General features: G+C 45.9%; 2 protein-coding genes across 10 annotated transcripts in view; one reads left to right on the top strand and one right to left on the bottom strand.

Moving 5' to 3' along the window:
* Positions 1 to 9,063, top strand: part of kcnt1 (potassium channel, subfamily T, member 1) — a 75,885-nt gene extending 66,822 nt beyond the window's left edge. For 2 of the 6 annotated variants that reach the window (XM_036528178.1, XM_036528176.1), the window contains 7 exons: positions 309 to 392; positions 476 to 604; positions 1,433 to 1,730; positions 3,077 to 3,139; positions 5,799 to 5,810; positions 6,298 to 6,382; positions 6,765 to 9,063. In XM_036528178.1, coding sequence (XP_036384071.1) covers positions 309 to 392; positions 476 to 604; positions 1,433 to 1,730; positions 3,077 to 3,139; positions 5,799 to 5,810; positions 6,298 to 6,382; positions 6,765 to 6,882 — 789 coding nt within the window. In that variant the 3' untranslated portion in view covers positions 6,883 to 9,063. The remainder of the gene's footprint in view (positions 1 to 308; positions 393 to 475; positions 605 to 1,432; positions 1,731 to 3,076; positions 3,140 to 5,798; positions 5,811 to 6,297; positions 6,383 to 6,764) is intronic. The other 4 variants (XM_036528180.1, XM_036528177.1, XM_036528182.1 and 1 more) reach the window with 2 other exon arrangements.
* A 3,416-nt stretch (positions 9,064 to 12,479) lies between these two features.
* The window catches only part of LOC118778538 (calmodulin-regulated spectrin-associated protein 1-B-like), a 70,017-nt gene continuing 58,570 nt past the window's right edge, over positions 12,480 to 23,926 (bottom strand). For 3 of the 4 annotated variants that reach the window (XM_036530109.1, XM_036530112.1, XM_036530113.1), the window contains 9 exons: positions 23,672 to 23,760; positions 23,171 to 23,255; positions 20,396 to 22,820; positions 19,674 to 19,810; positions 19,369 to 19,577; positions 17,297 to 17,399; positions 15,391 to 15,506; positions 14,952 to 15,070; positions 12,480 to 14,277 (listed from right to left, as the gene is read on the bottom strand). In XM_036530109.1, the coding sequence (XP_036386002.1) occupies positions 13,981 to 14,277; positions 14,952 to 15,070; positions 15,391 to 15,506; positions 17,297 to 17,399; positions 19,369 to 19,577; positions 19,674 to 19,810; positions 20,396 to 22,820; positions 23,171 to 23,255; positions 23,672 to 23,760 (3,580 nt within the window). In that variant the 3' untranslated portion in view covers positions 12,480 to 13,980. Of the gene's footprint in view, positions 14,278 to 14,951; positions 15,071 to 15,390; positions 15,507 to 17,296; positions 17,400 to 19,368; positions 19,578 to 19,673; positions 19,811 to 20,395; positions 22,821 to 23,170; positions 23,256 to 23,671; positions 23,764 to 23,926 lie in introns of all 4 variants that reach the window. The other variant, XM_036530110.1, reaches the window with a different exon arrangement.

Raw genomic sequence — 23,926 nt, 5'->3', positions numbered from 1 at the left:
GTTAATGCATGCTTCACTTATCATAAGCAAAATAACAAATAAATAATACTGCACGGATTACATCCAGCCGGGCGTTCCTGGCAGTCTCTCTGTGCTTTGCCGCAGTGTTTGTTTCCATACTGCGCTTGTGAGATTTCCCCAAAGCCAAGAGCTCCCTCTAGAGTTCATTCCAAGACACTGTCCTTAAATAAGCCAATCACAACTGTCCATTAACTGGATGGAAACTCAGTAGATGGCAGGAGTGTACCCATAACACAGTTATTGTTTGTCAAGCGCTCACAGTGTGCATGTCTGCTCTTTCTGCACAGTCATTTGTGAAGGACTACATGATTCCTATCGCGAGGCTTCTTTTGGGCTTGGACACCACACCTGGGTCAGGCTACCTGTGTGCGGTAAGTGTGGCATTGAGCCCAGCGCACGAGCCGCATCTGCATGTGCAGTAGAGCAAGCTGACCCGGTCTGTGCTGTGTCTCAGATGAAGGTGACTGAGGATGAACTGTGGATCCGCACCTATGGGAGGCTGTTCCAGAAGCTCTGCTCCTCCAGCGCCGAAATACCCATCGGGATCTACCGTACTGAGTCACACATGTTCACCTCGTCGGAGGTAAGGCAGCCACCACGGGCTGTCAGACAGAGCGAGGCACCCACGTGAGAGGATGTAGCCAGTCAGGAAGTGCATGTCAGTTCAGTGTGATTCAGTGTGACATTCATGGGGTTTCATTTACACCGGGATTGTCTGTGTTATGCTTTTGGGATTGTTGACCAGTCAGCTTTATTGTGCTGAGTTTCTCAGAGCGTAAACTGCATGGGTCATATGAGTGGTTGTGGCACATGGCTTTTTTAACATGGCTCATACGTGTTGTATTTGAGCACTGTTGAATGCTGTGTGTCATACGCATTCACAGAATTGTCACTGTCTTTCTCTCCTTATTTGGCACCCATTTTCATAAGCATCCGTCTTTATTATTTTCTGTCTGTGGTCTGTCTGTTTGTCCTCTTCAGTTTAAGGATGTTTGCAAACAGGTAAGCACATGTTTTCACATTTTTTTGGCTGTATGTTTTTTTGTTACCATTGAATAATCAGCTTTCTTTCAGGTCTTTCAAGGTTTTTCAAGGTCTGTCATGAACAAGAAAAAAGTACTCAGTACTTTTGAAATATTTTCTCTCATATTCAAAAAACATTGTAATACAATTCAGAATTTTTAAAAATATTTTGTCTTGGGAAATTGGAACACTAAGGAATGACTGTAGCAATGTAACATGGAGTGTCAGTTACCCCAAAAGGTGGAGGTGTTGTAGACCATAGCTGTAGGAGCTGTAGAGCTGTACTCTAGCGTCTGTTTGCATGTGTTGCCATGGTAACTGGAACCTGAACCCTGGGGTCTAGTTCCCTGTTGCCATGGAGACAGTCTCCTCTTTCTCTCTCTGACAGTCCCAGATCTCCATAAATGTGGAGGAGTGTGAGGACACCAAGGACCGACGGGAGTCGTGGAAGGAGAAGAGCGCCCACCGCAACTCCACGGGCAGCGATCAGTCGGAGCACCCGCTGCTGAGGAAGAAGAGCTTACAGTGGGCGCGACGCCTGAGCAGGAAGAACACCAAGCCTGCTACCCGGGCCGAGCGGATCACCCAGCAGCGCCTAAACCTGTACCGCCGCTCCGAGAGGCAGGAGCTGTCCGAGCTCGTCAAGAACCGCATGAAGCATCTCGGCCTGCCCACCACTGGATACGGTGAGCCGAGCCGATCCAAGCCATGCTAGGAAAGAGTCACTGTGTAATTCATTACTGCCCCAAATTTTCTCTGCCATCCTGTCACCGTGATGATGAAAATCAGGATATGCGACGAAATGTTTTGGTATCTGTATAGTTTTTATTGCTAATTGTACAGCAGTGTGTGTGGTGAATGTTTTTTGATCCCTGGCTTGTTCAGAGAACAATGAGTCCTTTTTGTATCCTTGTGGGGACATAATGTTTTCAATGTGTGAGTCTCAAACGGTTCATCATCATCAGCACTGTGTGCTGTTACAATGCATAAGTAGCCGTACAGCACAGATTCTCACTCCATGGACCAGATACTCAGCTCAGCGCTTGCTCTCTGTGAACATTCTTAAAGGAACATGGTCTGAAAAAGAATATGCATAGGAATTCATAGGTATACACTAAAACTTCCTAGATAGAAGACTAGATGGAGGACATAATGCACTGAAACCTGCTAGATGGAGGACAGAATGCACTGAAACCTCCTAGATGGAGCATGAAAGGAAGGCAGGAGCTGACTGTCAGGTTATAATGGAACATCTGTGCATATCACACAAAATGAGACATTTAACAGTGACATCATCATTCTGCTTCCATTTGCCCTTTCGTGATCACTCATCACTCTACATCACACCATGTCTTTGTGTGCCATGACCCCACAGGTGCATACACTTGTCTGCTTCCAGGTCAAACCTGTGTGCTCTGGTCTCAGTAGACAGGAATTTTCCACTAATTTTTTCCATTTTCACGCTACTCTCATTCCTCTGCTCACTAAAGACTGGCATAGCTCTTCACAGCAAAAGCTTTGTCTGTTAACTGACATTGAATTAGGTGTCCAATCAATAGAAATAATTTATTACTGATGATGAATTCAGATTATTTAGTGGTGGGCAAAGGTGGGATTTAATGTAGATCTGAACTACATTAGCTAATTGTTTAATGTTGCTTCATTTTTTTCAGTTGCAAATATTTCACATCTTTCAGTAGTTAATGAAGCCATCAGTTGAGATGTTATCACTGCTTGAATCCTGGCTTTGCCCCTCATCATTCAGCTCCTTCCCCTGCTGGTAGTTTGCAGGACTGCTGGAATTGGGCCAGTCATTTTCACCCTTCAATTCACACAGCTTTACCTGCATATATGTCCATCTCACATCTCCTGTCTCAATTCCACCGCCAACCTCATCCTCATCCTCATCTTCACCTGCCCCTGTCAGTTTGCTCTGTAACTGCTCTAGCTACTGCTTGTCTGACCTTCTCTTTTCCCCTCCTCTCTTTGTTTTTCCCTGTTTGTTTGTGCGTCCTTCCCCTCTGCTCCACAGAGGACGTAGCTAATTTAACTGCAAGCGATGTGATGAATCGGGTAAACCTAGGATACCTACAAGGTAATTCCACACTTCAGCCACAGTGAGAACACTCGGTGAGAAGCAACAGTCAAAAAATGCTACAGTAGTGCCTCTACCTGGTTGTTAACATCACCAGAATGGAGGGAAGATGTTTGAGATGATGCAGACCTATACTATGGGAAGGAAGACCAGGGAGGGCGTATGTGTGTTAAAGAGAAGACTTAGGGTGGGGGAGTGGCCTTGAAGAGCAAGGCATGACATACAGTACCAACAGTTTCATGGAGAAGGGGTGGTACCAAAGCAGTGGGCATGGTCATAGGGTGCAGAAGAGATCCTATGTTGGCCCTTTGAGTGGCAATGTGGAGTATGGATACCACCATAAATACTACCCTTCCTTTTTCATTAACGGCAATACAGACTGTGCTGGAAGAACAAGACCTTACAATAATCAGCTTCAGCTGCACCTGCCATAGTCTTCATGGTAGCAATATGAGCCATGAGAGTGTTAATGTCCTCAACCTACAGGCTGTTATCTGGGGGATTCTATGTCCAGTCATCTAAATACCTTTTGTTTCCTGTCCCTGCTCCAGGCTCCTGTCTGGAGCTGTAGCTTAAGCGCCACATCCCGATTTCCAGTTCAGCTACCTCGCTGTCCTACCTATCAAGCTAACTGTGTGCCAAGAATCGGACATTCCAGGATTACATTTTAAAATTACTCTGTTGCTGTAATTAGTCAATTATCTTAAGTACATTATACAACTTCAGAATTCTCTGTAATTCTATCTCCCCAGTGCCGGCCAGAAGCAGATGGGCTCCCCTCTGAGCTGGGTTCTGCTCAAGGTTTCTTCCTATTAATTAGGGAGTTTTTCCTTGCCACTGTTGCCTTAGGCTTGCTCTCAGGGGGTCTCAGGCCTGGTAACAATGTAAAGCTGCTTTGTGACAACTTGTGTTGTAAAAAGTGCTATACAAATAAAATTTATTTGAATTGAATTGAAATAAAGACCTTACAATCCACAGACCAAAATTTAGATCATCTCTGAATCTAGTAGATGGCAACAGTGTTGTAGAAAACCAGGCATAAAAATCCAGGATCTGTTTTGTGTTGTGGTACACAGTCCGGTTTTGATTACATAAGCGGACAACAGATTACATCATATTTTGATGCATAATATGCCAGTAACACCATGGAACATTTTTGTCTCTAGTTTGGTAGTTTGAAGGACCTTTCTACTCATTCTGCAGACCACTGATGTACTCACAGATGCACATTTCATTCAGAATCTCATCTCTTTTCTTCAGATGTTACTTAATGGCAGCACATTTTTGCCTGTTTATGGGTCACTGGATGAATACAAAAAACTATCCAGAGCTTTATACAGTGTGTGACTTTAACTGTGACTCCTGTGTCCACTCCAAAGTGGCTGCTCCACAAGAAAAAACCTTGCCCCTGAACATCCAAACATTTACAGTTCTCTGGCCCCTAAGACTTTAATAATGAGGTGCGTCAACTCGTTTTATTTTATCCAGTAAGATGTGGAAACACACATATCCTCACACTCCACAAACTGGGCTAAACTGAATACCATATTCAGTATTTGGCTTAGGGAAAAGTCTTTGGCTTTGTCTCTTAATGTGTCATTTGAGGAGAATATAAAACTGAGAACTGGATTATTAATCAGTAAAGGTTAAATGATGAAATGATTAAAGGTTAATGAGACTTGGAATGACCACTTGCAATGTGCTACTGTACCTTTTCATACGCTATTGCTATTTCAACAGCTATTTCAGATTATTGAGACAGCACAAGTTAGGAAAGAGTACATGAATCGGGTTTCAGGGGGGAGGCGTGAGTGTGTCATTGGTCCACCTGGTGCACCGGACGCATGGAGCTTTGCCTAGTGACACATAGTGACTTCCTGAAGCCTGGCATACCAAAGTGGAATGACAGGGGAGACACCATGAAGTCGATTTCAAGCACCCCTCTCTCTCTGCATCTCCTGCTGTCCTGATGCATCCTCTCTCTGAGCATTAGAAGGTGCCGTTGTGTGTGCGCTGTGGGCGGGAAGAGTGGAGCAGAACACATGCAGGCCTGTGGTGTGGGTCAGAGGAGTGAAGGGCAGAGGTGTGCTGAGCTAAAATGCTGCAGGGAGAGTGAGCATCCAGCACAATGCAGAGGAAAGATTACACTCGTCTGTGCAGCACTGGCATTGTGCCACAGCCATTAATTAACCTCTTTACCTAACTCTATTAATTTACACAATGTCAGTTCCTTGGTAACACTTAATCCTGTTCTTCCTCTTGGGCATAGAGGCACTCACTTTTAAATCTCTGAAATACAGCGTTAACTTCCTTGTGAAAGTCAGGTTGTGTACCAAGTAACTCCAGCGTATTGTGCTCCACTCTGATTGGCTGAACATGATGTTGGGGGGGATCAAGCGTCAACAGCAGAGCATGCCCATCTATGTATGTGTTGGTACGGCTTCTGTGGGTTAAGGGTGGGCTCTGTCTGTTCGCATGGCAACCTTGGTGACTGGACTCTGAAGAGGGGCAGGAATGGGGATGGATTTGGACTCGATCTGCATGCCTCCGCATGGAAGCACTTTGTGCTGCATGGGCTTCATAACAAGCCTCACCCTGTTAGTAACGGTCAGACCTTCTCTCTCTTTTACCCTCACCCTCCCCTCCCTGGCCTAATAAGTGGCGCACACAGGTGGGTTTGGAGAAGCTGAAGCTCTTCCCCTCCCCCACGTTTGAGCCCAGTTCTGTATGAGGTATACATTCAATCACTTACAGTCACGCAGGTAACCACAGCACACTGAAAGCACTCGCTCCACTGTAAGACAAGCCCGGGATGCGTCAGGAACTCAATAGCTGCCACTCAGACCAAAACCAAAACTGAGTCTATTATTACTAAGCACTCGACACAAGTTGGACTCACTTTCAAACTTCATGATAGCGGTGCTCAGTTTTGACAAAATTTATTTTGTAAAAAGGGTATTAAAGCGTACTGTTTCTTTATTAAATAGATGTTCTGTATTGATGCTGTCTTCATAACAATGTGTAACTTAACCTTTGTTATCTTTGTATCTCGGTTTACTGATAGCCCAAAAAGCCGTTTCTGTGATCATTTACAGAAGTTTGTAAGACTCTCAGAGCGCTGTGACGGACTGTGCTGTGAATTGCTCACTCTGTTTCAGACGAAATGAATGACCACCAGAACACACTGTCCTACGTCCTGATCAACCCCTCCCCAGACACCAGGCTGGAGCTCAACGATATTGTGTAGGTACCCAGCCGAGGCATGGGCGGGCCGTGCCCTCGCCGGGGTCCGAGCCTTGCCATCCCCTCTTCCTTACAATCCACAGACCAAAATTTAGATCGTCTCTGAACTCAGTAGATGCCAACAGAGTTGTAGAAAACCAGGCAAAAAAAAATCCAGGATTTATTTTGTGTTGCGGTACACAGTCCGGATTTGATTACGTAAGTGGACAACAGATTATCACACATCATATTTTGATGCATAATATGCCAGTAACCCCATGGAAACATGGAACATTTTTGTCTCTACATAAAGTAGTTTGAAGGACCTCTCTACTCATTCTTCAGACAGAAGCTCATTTTTTTTGGTATATCATCTCTTTTCTCCCTCTGTCTCCCACTGCAGATACCTGATACGCTCAGACCCGTTGGCTCACGTACCCAATGACCCCCCAGCGAGGGCAAGCTGCTTGAGGATGAGGCAGGAGCTGGGAGCAGAGACCCGGGACGAGACCCAGCTCTGAGCTATGTCCCTGCCCCTTGCCCCTGCACGTGCCCCCCTACATCGCCCTCCCGTGCCTGGCCCGACAACGGGCAAACCACCAAAAACAGAGTCCGCCCGCGTGGTGCCAAGAGCATCTCACGATCGCAGGAACCACCGGCAATGCATGCAGCTCCTCCTGTGCTGGAGGCAGGGGGCAGTGCCTGTGAGAGGGGCAGGGCCAGCGGTAGGGATGTGGAACCAGAGGGGAGAGCTCGCCAAAGCAGCACAAGTCTGGACGTTGAACTCGGGAATGTCCTCATTGTCCTTCCATCCGAAAAGAGCCCCTTGAACCCCCACTACCCCTCAATGAAAACAGAAGTTTCCTGTGTGCTGTTCTCATCACCATTCTAGATACTGAAAGTTTATGGAGTGCTGGCCGTGTGCAGCTGCCCCATGCCCCTCTCTTTCAGTCACCAGTGCTCTCCAAGAACCCCTGGAACAGATCACCCGTTGACAGCATGTGGTGCAGAATGCCTTGTGACCTCGTCATACCTGCTGGGTTCAGCACAGCCAAACAATGGCTATAGTCTTGTGAAACAGAAAAGGCCTATGATGCCACTGTTCCTCCTGTCCTTGTCGGACAGACGAATCTCACGGACGCGCTCAAGTTCTGAATAGATGATGCACTGTGGAGCATCCATCCTCTTGAATTTGGCCTTACTCAGGGTTCTCCCAGGAAAGCATCATGCAACGTAAAAGGTCCACTGACTTGAGCAGATTATGACCCCTTGAGTTTACGTTCCTTCCTACATTTATCCTAAGGAAACTCGTTTCGTTATGGTTTTGTGGTCCTATTCATTTTTGCTGGCATATCTACATTATCTCACACGGGAAGATGTATTGCACATAACACACTGCCAGCTACCCACCACATCATAACCAAGGTAGCACAGTTACACTGCATTTGTTCATGAACAGTTCATACCCTCAACTTTGGTTCAGTTTATCGCATATTCTGTTTCCACACATGACATTCATATCTACTTGCATAGTATCACATATTTTACAATGATGCCTATGAAAGGGACCCCTACCAGAGATGGGGACATGTTTACTGATAAGTACTGACTACTTGCTGGAATGTTGCAATTTTACAGCTGTGTGTAAATGGCACCTCAGAGGTTGTTTCCTCTCCTCTACTGCATTTCTATTGCACTCCATCATATAGAGCTGTCAATTTTTTGCATTGGAAGTCTGACAAAACATGAACGTTTATATGATGTCACTGTTTCGATGCTGTAAAACTTAATGCCTGTTGTTGGTAATCTTGGTTTACTGATTTAGGGTATGAAGTTCTCTTAGATTTGAAAAAGGAAGAACTACCACATTCCACTCTTTTGTTTATTGCTATGAAAATACTAATTTTTCTGTATATTTTTCTATGTTGTAAATGCAAGATAATTAGTGGTAACGTTTTTGAATCTTTGTACTCCATCTCTTGGGGTAGCTCTGGCTCTTGTAGGGTGAAATCTTGGTTTCTGATCTCTGGTAGAACATACAGAAGTAGACATTGTGTAAGCTGTGTTATTTTGACATTTGGAGAATTTAGCTTACCTGATTGTGATCTGTTGGGTGATACTTTTCAATACATGTCATTAGCACTTTATGATCGTTGCTGTTTAGCATTTTATCATTACATAACTGAAGGAATGGCTGTGTTTTCTGCTGAGGGGTGGTGAGTGAGTGCACTAATTTGTGTATATTGAGTGTGTGACAATGGGTCTTCAGAATCAGAAAGTAGCAGCAAAGCTTCCTTTGATGAAGGTATGAGCCTTTAGGAATACCAGACTAAATACTCTTTATGGTATTTTCATTCTGACAGTGAAGCAGCGCCAGGTTGTTCTGGACAACACAGCCTACAGTATTGTTTGGGGGTAAGCTGATGCCAAGGGAAATTATATGTGGAGTTATACATTACAGAAATGGCACAAAAAATTAGGAAAATGGTGACTATCAGATTGAAAAAGCCTGATTGAAGATAGAGAGGAGGGATTACAGTTCTTATTCACGTCTTAATTTTTGTGACTCTCAAATCAGTCTCTTGCTTGGGAATAGATACTTGAAAGATTTGTTCTTGTGTTACAGTCATCACATTTGCTACACATAATGTATACTTTATGGGCAATTTTTAGTGATCTCCTGGTGTTCTCCTGGTGGTCATTTGAACGTGCCACATTATACATAAAAAGCACTGTTTAATATTTAATGTGATTTGCAATGTACATTTGTATGTTTAATTCATATGAATACAGACAATATACATATATATTTATTAATGTCTGTTTTAAATTGCATTTATCAAATTTGATCAATTAAAAAAATCTCAGTGGAGTCTATTGGTATGCAATCTTATGAATTTATCTTGATTTCTGGTGGAATTGCCCCATGGACAATTAAGTTTGTTTATTATACTACTAGCTGAAATTTCATATCCTCTCTCTCTGTCTGTTTTTTGTTCTTTTAACATTTTAAAAAAGAATGAAGAAAGACTTTTGCACTACAAAGATGGCAATGGAGACGAAGGACAGTTAGCTGACACTGAACTTGGCACCTGAATATTTCGCCATCAGTGGCTTGTCACCTCCACCTGTCATATTTGCCCCATGCCAGTACACCTGTGACCCATGACACATCTGTGTTGGTGGAGAGCAGACTAGCAGAACAGGACGAAAACCTGAAATCGTATGTGCCATGCCTCAAATTATCAGCAAAATGCATGATTTGGACAAAAAACGTGATAAAGCTTATAAAATATTATTATTAAATATGAATTTATAGATCATAGGGCCAACACACTGATCACTTTTAATCTCGTTATAGCTGTGTTTCTATTTTCCAACTCCATATCTAACTCCATTGCACTGGAACAATTGACCTTAAATCAGTATTTTAAGTATACATACCATTAGATTTACTGAAATCAGACTGCATGGCCTCTTCTTGCCAAACCTATCAGAGAACACCTTTTTCAAGTCCTTCACCCTGTTTTATGAAAGAGATAACCTACTGTAAAAGGATGAATCCATTTTGTACTATTTCCTATATGAAGTCTGTGCACTTCACTACTGTATGTAAAATAAAGACAATAAATATGCGGCATGCATCCACAAAGCAGCTCTCGGTGTTTCATTGGACTGTTTGAAGCAATTTCGTTACTTTGTGACATTTTTGTGATTTATTTTGGGGATAGGTGACTTCTGTTCAAAGAATGACTTTGAAGTGACTTTCAAATCATTTTTTTGTTATGTAACACTAGCATATCAAGAATACAAAGGAGCACATGGTGAGTGTTCCAGTGTTGGCAGCAGGACAGCAGCAGTGTTGTGTCTTACTCATTAGCTTTTTCACCTGCATCTCTGTCCTCCTGTACCACGCTCTACTGGCCTGGTTTGGGCCTGCCTTGTAGAGCAGGTCAGCAATGGGTTCTGCAATGAATTCTCCCTTAATCAGTGGAACCCTCAGCAGGGGGCGCCAGTGATCCTGACCTATGGCACTGGCCACACTCTGCCCCCTCTTTCCCCTGCTGGGATGCACCCACAGGTGTACTTTCACAGATGGGCTAATGAATGCAGGTGATGAGATCCAATTACAGGCCAAAGCAAGCAACAAAAACTCACGGCCTAAGGAAAAGCACAAAATACTGTCTGATTTGCTTGAATGTGAATTGACCATACCAAGCTACACATTTGTAGATAGACAGGTGCCTTGATTAAGAACATCTGAACCCTAGGCCAGTTTGCACACTTGTGTGCGCTTCTCTGATGCAGCCACTTCTACACAGAAATGCCTTTTACTGTGTGCCCCACCCCCATACCAAACCACACACACTTTTATTTCAGAAAAAAATGAAATACACAAAGGTTCATCAGTTTAGGAAAAAAAACTCTCACCATAAATTAAGCGAATCATTCAAAATGCTGTCATTTGTTCTTTGAAATGTTAACATCCTTTTGTCCACTACCAAAGATATGGTTTATGTATCTGAACTAAATTCATGGAATGAGAATACTCAGTGCTACGCCAGTGCAACTGATGAAGGTATAGCAAGCCACTTGGTGTCGTCTGAGTCTCGCAGGTGTCCTCCATCTCGGTCTGAGCAGAGGCTGTGATGCCATCATACCAGAAAACATGTTTCAGCAGCAGACTGGATTGTGTGCAATGGACTGCAGTTATACAATTATACATCTATTGTATGAACACAGGTGTGGAGAGATTTGAGTTTTGAGAGAAGTCACTTAGGCCATCGCTGTGATCTCCCACTGGAGAATCTCAGAAGCAGGAATTATCAGACAAATTCTTGAACTTTTAAAGTGTCTTTCACTGAAATTAACAAAACTAAACAAGCTGACAGATTCCCATTTCCTCAAAAATTTGAATTGTTTTCTTGAAATATTTCCTAAAATCAGAAGAAAGACTGTTCAAGACCATTTCTTGATAAATTATCTTAGGATGTCACAGTGGTAAAACATTCCTTGAGAAAATGAGCCACTCACTTAACCAGAATATCGTCACCTTGTATACTGTGTATTTACCGTATGTTATAGGTTATACAAAGTTATGGTTCAAGCAGCACACATGATAGACCGAGGTAAAACTACTGTATTTGCCATTGTGTAAGACACTGGTATTACAAGCACCATGAATTTAGAGGAAAGTAGGGTGAATTTCCAGTAGCCTACTTAAATATTTACTGTTATCATAACAGAAATAAATGTCAATGAATCTTTCAATATCAGTTTACAGCAATTACCACCGATATTAACTTGCCTTCAAGAAACAGCAATTTGGTGAACAACATTCCCTAAAATAAAATACACACCAAAGTCAAGCACATAGCTTAAGCTCATGGTCTAGACTACACAGCACAAGACACACATCGCTGCATATGGATCCTCTGAAGAAAACTTGTTTTCATGGTACCTCTTAGAATATAAAATGTATTTGTATTTTATACATTTAAATGCATACAATACAATTTAAAATACATATAAAACACAAAACATGTTCCTTGCAGCTGGGTTTACCTGCACAGTGGCACTGATTATATTATGCATGGCCTAGTACACAGGGCAGTTTTAGGGGGCATTTTTGAGGCAAAGAATGTCTTATAGAACAGCAAATGTAGTAGTCTACCTCTGCTTTGAGAGCAACAATCTAGTTTCATTGAGAAGTTAAAATAATGGTCAGTCTGATGAAATCATTAGCTTCAAATAAGAAAAAATAATTATGCACCTGAAAGTGAACTGAAAAAATGTCCTAATGAACAATGCAAAGGAAGTTTTCAAATGAGATTTTAAAAATGAAATGAGAAACAAAAGGATGGAAACCATGTTTTGTTTGTCATATTTATTAAATTTCAGTGCTTCTCTTTAAAATAAATATGGTATAATATCAAAGAAAAGGGAAAAAGCACAAGCATGAAGAGCATGATATTTGAAACAGGAAAAAACCTAATGAGATCAATATTAATACCATTTTTTTAGTAAACATAAACCATAAGTTATATACAAAACAGCTGTTCAAAAACATATATACAAAATGCAGCAAATTATATTATCAAGTATTCTAAAGCCTTGTCTGGTCTGAAAACATGAGTACACCAGTAGCCAATGGAAGACCTTTAGCTTGCACTGTTTAGTGTTGACTTCAGTGTTCATCTGTGGTTGGTTTTTTGTAACGAGGCTAGTCCTCAGAGTGGAAAACACACAGTCCAGCATTTGTGAAGAACCTGAACTCACACCACTGCTTTGGAACAGATGTTGTGACAGCGTTCCTACGCTCAGTTCTAATTTGATCAGCAAGCAAGGTACTTGTGCAACACATTATTGATTTGATCACAAGGGCCGGATGAGCCGCTCTCCTAGTGATTAGTGCTCGCGCCTTCCCGGAATGCCCTGTAAAAATAATTACACAACACTCCGAAGAGCCATTTATGAATATATTAAATACTGTCACTCAGAAAAAATGAAAGCAACACACTCCTCATCACAGAGCACGCTGCTCACTAAATTTTAAAAAAAAAAAGAAGAAAAAAGGACAAAAAGTTTTTTTGCTTGACAGCCAACATCAGTTATGGTTACACTGCATGATAGAAGCGAAATCAAGGTGAGCGTGAGTGCACCTCCTTACAGGACTACCGTGCTCAGTGCAGAAACATTTCTAGCTCTAACAATGTCGGATTTACGGTATGCACATGTAACACCTGCGTTAAATCTTTATACCACACAAACTAGAGAGGACAGAAAAAGCGGCTGACACTCAGACCAGTCTCTCATCCCTTTCGTACCAAAAAAAAAAGATTAACAGAGAAAGAGTATTAAAAGTTCTCTCTGCAGTGGGTAAAAGCATCCAATAAATAGACAAGAGTACCACGACGCATGAAGGCCTGCGTGGGGCTGGGACCATCTCAGTAAAACTGTTAAAAAGAGTTCTTGAGCAGCATGTTTTGGGGGAATTCTGGGAGGGTACAGGGGAGGGTGGGTGGGTGCCAGGGCGTGTCTGATGGATTGCATTGTGAGATGGGGGGTTATAGCCTACTGCTGGGAGGAGATGGCCAGCTTGGGAGGTGAGTCCCGGCCTGCGCAATGGACATTGCACCCTCCCCACAAAAAATTTGTCCCTTTTTGTCCATTGGGGGGGCGCAGAAGAGGCGGCAGAAGAGCACCTGAATTTGATGCCAAACCAATAAATACTTCAAGTAAAAAGAAATCCGCCAGTTAGGAAAACAGCGGTACATGCAGAGGGCTCTTTCCAAAAAAAAAAAAAAAAAAAAAAAAACCAACACAAACCCAAGCCTGAACAGACCACATTAAAATCCCGGCTTCACGTGTCCATCCAGATGACAATGTCTGCTCTGACAGAAGTCCATTACTTCCTACTGGAAATTCAGAAACAAAAGTGTGGCCTGCTCTAGCCCCACTCTGGATGCGCCCACAGGAGGGCGCCCTCGTCTCTGGTGTCACCACCACATAACGCATGCTCTGGAAATTAATGCAACCTGTCTAGGACCACGCCGAGTAAGAGAAAGAGAAAGAGAGAGCGAGACTTCCTCTCCTCCTCCTCCTCTTCTTCCACACCCTCACTTCCCGCTCTTCTTTGGCACGGTGGGTCTCTTCACCTGCCACAGGTGGTTGTGGATGGTGAGCGCGTCCACGCTGACTGACACGGTCTTGGCCGGGATCACGGTGAACTGTTTGCGGTCCGAGCTGTACTTGTACAGCTTGTCAATCATCTTTTTGTTGATGCTCTTGGGCCCCGTGCCCGTCAGCTTGTGGATCTCCTCAGTGTCGGGGAAGTACGAGTAGAGCGCCCGGAACTGGCACCCCCCGTCCCGGAACAGGATCATCAAGTGATTGGACTCGCACTTCTCCAGCTCCTGAAAGCAGGCCAGAGAAACCCATCACTGTCTATGTTACGCATGTCACCTAGTGACCCCAATATCATATCCCAGACGGTATTGCTTATTGTAACTGTAAATCCCAGACTTGTAATTCATATTTTTGGGAAGAAAATCCAAAAATGACACTTCAAAAGATAATCTAAACCTTCAATGAGCAACAAATCCAGCTCAATTTAAAGTCTAATGCTCAGGAATTACACACAGACCTCTCACACCTGGATAAAGAATACTTTGGATATGAAACCCCTGGAAAGAGTAATACATAACAGCCTTGATAACTACAATGTCACCAGCTCAAATCACGGCAGCTAAATTCACTCGTAATAAAATAGAATAAAACAGAACATAACTACACAACACGAGCACAAACAAAAACAAGCTAATCAAGACAAGAAATAATTAACGGGCATTATTGGTCCTATGAGGATCAATTCCAATATGACTTGCTGATTTTACACATCATTTCAAGTGTAAAATGATGTATCAGTTGGGCCCAATTTAGACATTGTTAACAAAGCAGATGGTTCTGAAGTGTTAATGTCTGTTTATGGTTTGCATTTCTATATTTGACAATGTCTTCAGCAAGTCACTGAAAGGTTATGTGGCCCTTCAGGGGAGGAAAATGCACAGATGAATAAGTGAAATCACACCTCGAGAATGGAATTCTTCTGTGGTTCATTGACCTTGCCAGCAAGACAGCAGTGGGCTATGGCGTTGTGGATTATTGGCTTGTTTGACTTTGCGCTCGGCTCCTTAAACAATTTAGGGCCTGCAAGGAGAAAGCAATGGTCTGAGTTAAAAACAGAGTAACATGAAGACTAGAGCAGGCTGGATTAATTAATTATAGTTGAAGCAAGAAATACATTCAAAGGAATAAGAAATTTAATAAAAAGGAACATCCAATGCAATACAGCTGAAAAACTACTTCTCTTGTGTAACCTTCTGGACAGCGTGAAGTTAGCCAAAGGTAGAACAACCTTAATATTCCCCAGCATGAAAGGCAAATGTTTGACAGAAATGTGAATGCTGCAGAATCTTCTCCTTTGAGAGAATACGTCTCTGAGTCTGAGAGTCTGGGAGTGTTCTCACCGCTGTACTCTGCCACTGAGGTGATGGAGGATGCCGTGGACCCATTGTCCCAGTCCCTCTCCATGTTGCGACTGGCATTGCGGCTCAGCCCTGGGAAGGACTCCACCGACTCAGCCCTGTGGACAGACAGAGCAGCGTAACACCAGCCAAATACAGAGCCTTAGAGACCAAGAGGATACACCCACATAGGGCCTCAGACAGACAGGAGGACTGCACTTTAACGACCTCCCTGGCAACACACATACATACACACCTGCTCTATCACACACGCACATATACACTCACACATACACACACTTTTTTCTGCTCCCCTAGTGTCAATATCATTGGCTAGCTCAACGATTTCAAACTGTTCCGATTTCTGATTGGTTGACATGAAACTACAAAATCTGGAGATGGAAAATTTTACTGACAATTTTACAGTGCATGGCTCTTGCTTGAAAACTGGATCAGAGCAACATTTTTCTAGTATATATAATTTAAAATTAAAGTATTAAAAAAACATTGTGCATTTATTTTTGACAGTTTTACTATTATTGGTTTTGTGTTGTGCAGTATAAGGAGCATTTCTGGTGGGGTTTAGGACAGGCTACTTAGCTAGGTAGCCAGTTCCCCTAGCTAGTTAGCTACTGCTAGCTTGAAAGAGTGGTAGCTTTAGGAATCAAAAGATTTATAAATCTGATTTAAATAATTTCTTACCTGGCTAAATTACGTGGAGGACTTCTGATATCCTGCATAGTTACAGTCGAACAACCATGCAGCGATTTCTGGTTCCTATTAAACAACTTTATGCTAATGCAGCGACGGCTGCTCTAGAATCAAAGGCACCAGGTCTGGCGCCTTTGCATGAAGTGCCGAGTTCAAGTAGTGCATTTTCCGTGCCCACTCCGCATCGACACACGGGAGTCTGCGGTACATCTATCGAATCTAGTCCAAGTGACTTAAACAATAGCGCACCATCCCAGCCTATTCTTCAACCATTTCCTAAACCATTTCCTAAAACAATGTTTAGTCAGACGGCCAGGGCTTTTAACCCAAGTTGGTATCAGTCCCGGCCATGGTTGGAGTATTCTGTGAAGCTAGATACATGCTTTTGCTTCCCATGCCGTAAATTTGCTGGGATGAATGACAGAGAAACTCTCTTCACCAAGACTGGGTTCACGAATTGGAAAGTGGCATTAGAAAAAGAGAGGGGATTCCAAAAGCATGCATCTAGCCATTGCCATTTGAATGCTGCGCATAAATAGGCAGAAATGGAGCACAGAATTGGATCTGTTGAAACCACATCTAGTAGTAATTGAGAAAAACTGTAATAACACATTAACATTCCAACATTTAATCATTTAAACATCTAAATGATTGGCTGTAGCAGATGACCTATCATCAACAAACACTGGCAGACAAGCCATGTTCAAACACCCTCAGTAGATGCAACATGAAGTGGGATTTGAACCAGAAACCATTTAATTCCCTATCTGAGATATTGCCACCCCTTATAGCTTACATTTATGTCAAGTATAGGCTGTTGGTAGTCTATAGGCTATACTATGCATTTTTTTATATGCTGTAAAATGAAAAGTATGCATTGGTGAATAAAAATTGGCCACCCCAAAACTATGGTTCCCCCCCAGTTGTGGAAATCTAGAACCGAGCCTGATCATTCTGTTGTCCCCCCCAAAAAAAACACAACACGGGGGAACGGGATCGGAAGGGAGCCATTCTTCCGGGATTGGGACAGGACAGGGTTTTTTTTTTTTATTCTGTCATGGGGGGGGGGGGGGGAGGAGTATTTTTGTGGGAGTGGGATGGGACAGGAGTGAAAATCCACTCCCTTGTCACCCTCTAATACATAAGCGTGCGTACCCACACACACATACGCAGATATAGGGTACAGACAGAGACTCACTGCTGAGATCCCGTCCCTCCAGAGTTGACACTCTCGGCTTCGGTGGTAGCAGCAGAGGCCAGTGACAGGCTGGAGCCAGACTGGGCGCTGCTCAGGTTGTCAGCTGAGGAAAGAGGACACACCAAGTTCACACACAGGTACAGCACACCTTACCAGCATCAGCCTGACACAGTCACAGTCCTGTATCCCCAGCCATCAATCTCACAGTCACAGTCCTGTATCCCCAGCTGTCAGTCACACAGTCACAGACATGTTAATGATACACACAAACACACCATTCCATCAACCACTCCTAACACAAAACCACAAACAGACAACTTACTGTCATCACATCCTACAACAAAAGTGCAAGTACATCAACATCTGTGGTTAAAACAGACCTTTCTCAAGCCATGCTTGAGTTTTAATAAATCTGCACCATATATTTTTTCACCCACATTCTCACAGGAACATTTCATTCAAAGCATTTTCATACCTTGTGCACCATGTAAGAACTGCAAAAGCCAATTTCTCAGTTAAATACAATGCACTTCAACCATGTATTCATGTTCAAATCCAAAAGGCAGCCATTTTCAGAATGTCTCAGATGTTAGTGAAACCCTTGGGCAATGGACAAGTCCAGATACCCTCTGCCCCCTCAGAGGTTTGTGTGAAGTTTGCGCCCCAACTACTCCGACCACATAACGACTCCATTGGCTGCCCACACTTGGCAGTATGACAGCACTCACCACCTTGGCATACTAGAAGTGGAATTTTGAAATACAGTGGTTCATATTCTCTAAACTTGCAGCCTAATTTTCAGACAAATCATACATCTATAACAATAATAATATCTTTTGTACCATTTTCCTCAGTATGTTGTCTAGGCATTACACTTTTGATGTTAGTGGGGCTTCACAATTACAGGAGAAAGTTTTTGACATGGCTTAGCCATGTACTACTCTCATTTAGTGAACCAAGATGGAACCTAATATCATGGTAGTGCTGCCAGATAATGCTGCTGCCATAACATGACCGATCCAACAAGTCAACATGGAGGTAGGTGATGTGCCAGCAAGATGGGAGATGTGGGCGCAGACCGCTCTGAGAATCATGGGTAATGGCATGTCATGCAGGGCACAGGAACGTTAAATCTTTCACCTCCCCCAACTCCTGTCCGAACTTGGCCCCCGATCCACAAGGCTGCTCTGCGACTCTGTCCTGGGTGACACACACAATGTAGAGCTGAGGAAGGAGAGGCACACACAGACATGCAGACAGGCACACACAGGCACACACAGACACACACAGACACACACAGACACACACAGACACACACAGACACACACATACACACACACAGACGCGCACACAGACATACACACAAACACAGCCTGCAGCTAGAAAAGGCCTCCCCAGAATTCCTCAAAAATGCAACACTGTCTGGGACATGACGACTCAGGGGGAACATGAAAATTGAGTAGACAAACACGGAAAGTCATTACAAAGGCAATGGTGGTGTTAGTGGTTGTTAGTTAGTTAGTTAGTTAGTTAGCCCAATGCCCAGTTACCATGTGCACAATAATGGGCAGTTCTTTGATGACTATTGGACAGAATGTTGAACAATCTCACCATTTCAGCATGGTGTTGGGAGGACAGTAACAGAACACGCTTGGAGATGGGAGACATTTTGGAATGCTGCATAAGTGAGAGTGGGGGGAGGGTGGTCACAGCCATCCCAACGTGACAGGCGTCTGGGTCTTTACTGAAAAGAGATCTCAGCCAGCAAGCACAGGGACAGCAGGGCTCTACAAATGCCATGACTTCCTAATGCGACACTATGCCTTACAGCAGGAGTGTCTTTGTTCAGTGCAGGGGAGCCCAGTTTCCTTTAGAGACTGAATGGGATCAGGACTTCAGTGATCCCATCTAATCAGCAGTGGAATAACACCAGGGATTGCCAGCTCCTATCCAATCAATGACTCCTATTAAATCATTAAAGCATGAGCTGAGGGAGTCCCAGAATCCTCAGCAACTCATCAGCACTGAATTCGACTGTCCTCAGACAGGATGGGACGAGAAGGGACACTTACGTGTGGAAGAGCACTTGGAGTATGTGTCGCTGGACGACTCTCCACGGTGCACAGACTTGGGCCTGGGCTTCTTGGACTTGCCTTTGGGCTTGGCCAGGCCCTGCTCCTCGATCATCTCCTGCTGTTTCCGCCTCAGGTACTCTTGCTTGATGAGCTCGCGGCGGGCCTTCTCCTCCTCCTTCCTGATCCGGTCTTCCTCGGCCTTCCGCCTGGGAGAGGGCAACAGGGAAAGCGGCACTCATTTTAGCATTGTTTTCCGGCGGCGGATCCCACAAGGTTGCAGGCAGCAGTGGCAGGGGCAGTACCTGGCCTCATCGCGCTTCATCTCGATCTCCACCTCCAGCTGCTGCTTGCGGAGCCGTGCCTCCTCAGCCTTGCGCTGCTGCTTCAGCAGGAAGGCCGCCCGCTTCTTCGCCAGCTCATCCTCCGCCTTCTGCTCATCCTGTAACACCCAAACATACAACACACTCAGACTGCATGCACACTGTGTTCTTATAACCTGCCTGCTGAGATGAGGACTGTGCTAAAAAATATACATGTATATATAATCACTGGAATATATTTTACACTCAACAGACATGCACAACTACAGAAACAGAAACACAGTAATAAGGTGTAGTGGTAACAACAGGGCTTGTAACCCAAAGGTTGCCAGGCTTATTCCCAACGCTGTTGTGTCACATTTTATGTTGCTCTCATCCAAAGTCATATCCACTGTACAGGCTGGATATTTACTGAGGCAATCAAGTACATAACTCTCGCAAGAATACAACAGCAATGGCAAGTTTAGGAATTAAACTGGAAACCTCCTTTCCTTGACATTGCTGTTGTACCTTTTGGCAATATATTTAACCTGAATTACCTCGTAAATATCCAGCTGTATAAAAGGATAACTTCAATCATGTGTGGATATCATTCTAGATAAGAGCGTACTCTGAGAAAACGTCACACTGCACACACGCGCACACACACACACACACACACACACACACACACACACACACACACACACACACACACACGGTACCTTGAAAAAGAACCCAAGCACAGACTTCTGGTCCCCGTCGGCGATATCGACGGTCATGTCCTGGATGTCGGAGCCGCCCTCCTCGGACGGGTCTTTCAGGTCGGACAGATCCACCTCGATCAGGTGGGCCTTGCTCCGGGACACCTCCTCAGCGGGGGCGGCCTCCCTCCCCATGCTGTCCAGCACACTTGACTCGCTCTCCCTTGGGCCTGCAGGTGGGATCTCTTCAGTGGGCCACTCGGGCAGGGTGGAGCTTGCTTCCCTGGACATGGGGGCGGGGGCAGGGGCGGCCAGGGTGCGCTGGTTGGCCTCATCGTGAAGCCGGAAGGTGGCACGCCGCAGGTTGCCCCTTTCCAGGGGGCTGGCCGCCTCTTTGGGCGAAGAGCCACTGCCCTCCTGCTCCTCCTTGGGGGTCCGGCCCCCAGGGAACTGCCTGAGGTGGGGGAGGGTCTCCACGCTCTGGGTGGGGGTGATGGCGCGCAACGCTGGCTTGCCACTTTCCTTGGTCAGTTTCAGGTCGGCCGGCTTGGCCCGTGGGCCCCGCCCCGAGCTCAGCTTGGGCGGCCGGCGCACCGGAGCGCTCCCAGAGGCCGACAGGGGCTCCACGAAGTGCACAGCAGGGCGGATCTTGGGCTCAGGCGGGGCACCCTTCCCGTTGGCTGGTGCAGAGGAGGGGCTGGAGCCGGAGGCTGCAGCCGGGGGGGCCCCACCAGGGGGAGACTGGATATTCTGCTTCATGAGTAGGTCCTGCTGCAGGGACAGCTGCATCATCTGCTGCTGGATGGCACTGATGGCCTCATTCAGCATCTCAATGGAGCGGTTGCACTCGTTCAGGTCTGGCTCAGCCGCACCATCATCCAGCAGCAGCCCGCCGTTTAGCTTGTTGTCTACCTCCAGAGTACCAGGAGGGGGCGGGGACTCCCTGGCCCACCGGAGGGAGGTCCTCCCCTCCTGCACCTCCCACTCCTTGGCCGTGCCCCTCAGCCCATCCACACAGGAGTCATCCTTAGAGGATAGTTCCTTGCCCCCATTGAGCCTCTGCTCCTCTTGGGAGTAGTAGTCAGCCTTCAGGGGCTGGGGGAGGGTGTCGCTCTTGCCCTTCTTGACGATGTTGAGGAAGGCTGCCTTCCCCAGCTTCAGCCTCTGCCGGGCAGAGAGCGACTCCATCTTCTTCTTCTGCGACTCAATGGCACGCCTCTTCTCCTCCAGCTGCATGTGCAGCTGCACCAGCTCCGATGCCAGCACGTTGACACCGTCCTTGCCCTGCCCTGTGGGGCTCTGCTCACGCCTCAGCTTCCAGGAGGTGAGGGGTGGGGGGGCACACTCTGAGCCATCGGGCGTGGTTTTCTGTGAGCTGCTGGAGCTGGAGCGTGCGTCATAACCACTCCCGCCACCGCCCGTCCGGTGCAGCTTACGCTCAGCAAAGCTGGTCATGCGCACACTGCCACTGGCAGCACTACTGGCCTGCGACACGGTGCTGAGGCAGGGGCTGGAGCGGCCGCTGGCGCCATCCTTGTCCTCGTGCTCCCGCACCTTCATGTCCGCCTGCAGCTTGGCTGACTCCTCCTCCTCCTCGCCGTAGCCCTTGGCCTTGCCTTGCTCCAGCTCCTCCTCCGGCTCATCCTCGTCCATGTCGGCGATCTCCGAGTCCGAGTCGCGGCTGATGTCCCACGCCAGCGGCGGGACAGGGAAGGGGCCGCTGCGGACGTGCCCGGCAAGGGGCGGCCTGTCCTCAGAGTCTGACGCGTGGAGGAAGAAGCCACAGGGCCGCTCGGTGTCCAGGACACTGTCTGCCGGGGGGCGTGTTGGCTCTGCGGGGGGAAACTCGGCACTGGAGATGGGAGTGAAGGTCCTGCTGAGGTCATGGTCAGCTCCGGGGGCTCTCCTCCTGGTGGAGGGCGCGGGTCCCTCACCTACCCTCCGGTAGGACCCCCGGGTCCTGCCCTCCCCGCACTCCTCCTCCTTGTTGGGGTTTACAGACTTCTCCTTCGCTGGCTTCAGCACAGCAGGCATCAGTGGTTCTAAGTAAAAGCTATTGGGTCGGGGCTCGGGCCCCTCCTCGGGCCTCTTCTGGGGGGAACGGGCGCTTGTGGCTCGGGAGGACACACTCTGGAGGTCCAGGTCACCCTGGTCTGGGAGGCGGCCACCATCAGCTCCTTCCTCTGACCTGATGATGGCCACCAGCTCCTCCTCCTCCTCGTCCTCCATATTGACGTGTCCCAGCAGGCTCTGGCCGTTGACACGGCGCGGGCCCTGGGGACCCGCTGGCGCCCCCAGTTGGTGCTTGGGGGTGATGCTCACCACGTTGGAGGCGAGGCTGTCCTTGCTGATGGAGCGGGCGAGGCTGACACTGTCGCCTGAAGCCAGGTCAGCATCACTGTCGGTGGCATAGTGGAGCGCGTAGGGGGTGGGCTGGGACATGGGCCTGGGGAGCCGGAGGTGGGACATGCAAGATTTGGGACAAAACCAAAAATTAGCAGCAGCTTTTCCAATTTCCTACCGCCTATCAATCAAAAAAGGGTCAAAGAACAGATCATGTGTACTGTCTTTTCAGCAGATGTTCTTTACAGAAGTAGGTCCAATCTGAAAACCTCACAACTTGCAAAAATACAAATAATTCTGCATTCAGTTAAACGTGAATGAATTTTAGATACAAAATCCATGAAAACCTGTCACCAGTGGCATCAGGTAATATGTGTAATATGCTGGTATCACTAGTTCCATCATTAAATGGTGTTAATGTAAGGGCTGGCAGTTGGAGTCCTGTCCCCTTACCTCTGCTTCCTGTCTGGCCAGGCCACCACTGAGCCCTGGGGCTGGCCATCCACGCGTGTTAGGGAGTTTGAGCGGTTCCGACACCCTACATACAGGAACATGCAAACTTTTAGCTCATCTGGGGTCCTTCCTTGCCTCTCTAAACTGCAACAATCTGTCCTGTGGTAAAGCCACAACCTGATTATACCTATAATCACAGGTAAAATCTTAGTAATATATTTGTATCTGTACAAATAAAACAAATTCCTCAATTTGTACATTGTCTTCTTTTAAAGATTGCACAGTACACTCAGTAAATCCAGCTAATGAAATGCATTGGCTTGCAGACATCTAAAGCTCTTTCAACAACGAATACAAAAAAAGTGATATTCTCCATTTGTAAGAATCAACTGCTTATAAAAGACACTGGCAAAAACAAGAAGCACAATGTGTTTGTTTTCAAAATGAATTTCCCCAACATGCCTCTAGAGGGCAGCACTGGTCTTGTGACTCAGCTCTTACCTAAGCTCTCCTCTCCTTGCAGGGATTTCTGCTGTCTCTGTCTCAGAGGGAGCAAGGGATGGGAGGGGCCGAGGGCAGGACTCCCTTTACTACTGAGAGACAAACAAGCAGTCAGCCTCCCAGAAAAATATGTCACAAGCGCGCAACAGCACCGATTCAATCTGATCCTTCTCCAAAATCAAATCATACCACATACCTAACATTTCCAGTTTAAGAAGGTATGCTACAGGTACAACTGGGACACTGTCTGGCTTG

The sequence above is a fragment of the Megalops cyprinoides genome, chromosome 5, assembly GCF_013368585.1.
Source record: "Megalops cyprinoides isolate fMegCyp1 chromosome 5, fMegCyp1.pri, whole genome shotgun sequence".
Taxonomy (NCBI): domain Eukaryota; kingdom Metazoa; phylum Chordata; class Actinopteri; order Elopiformes; family Megalopidae; genus Megalops; species Megalops cyprinoides.
The sequence above is the reverse complement of the archived record's forward strand: the minus strand, read 5'-3'. Positions and strand labels throughout refer to the sequence as shown.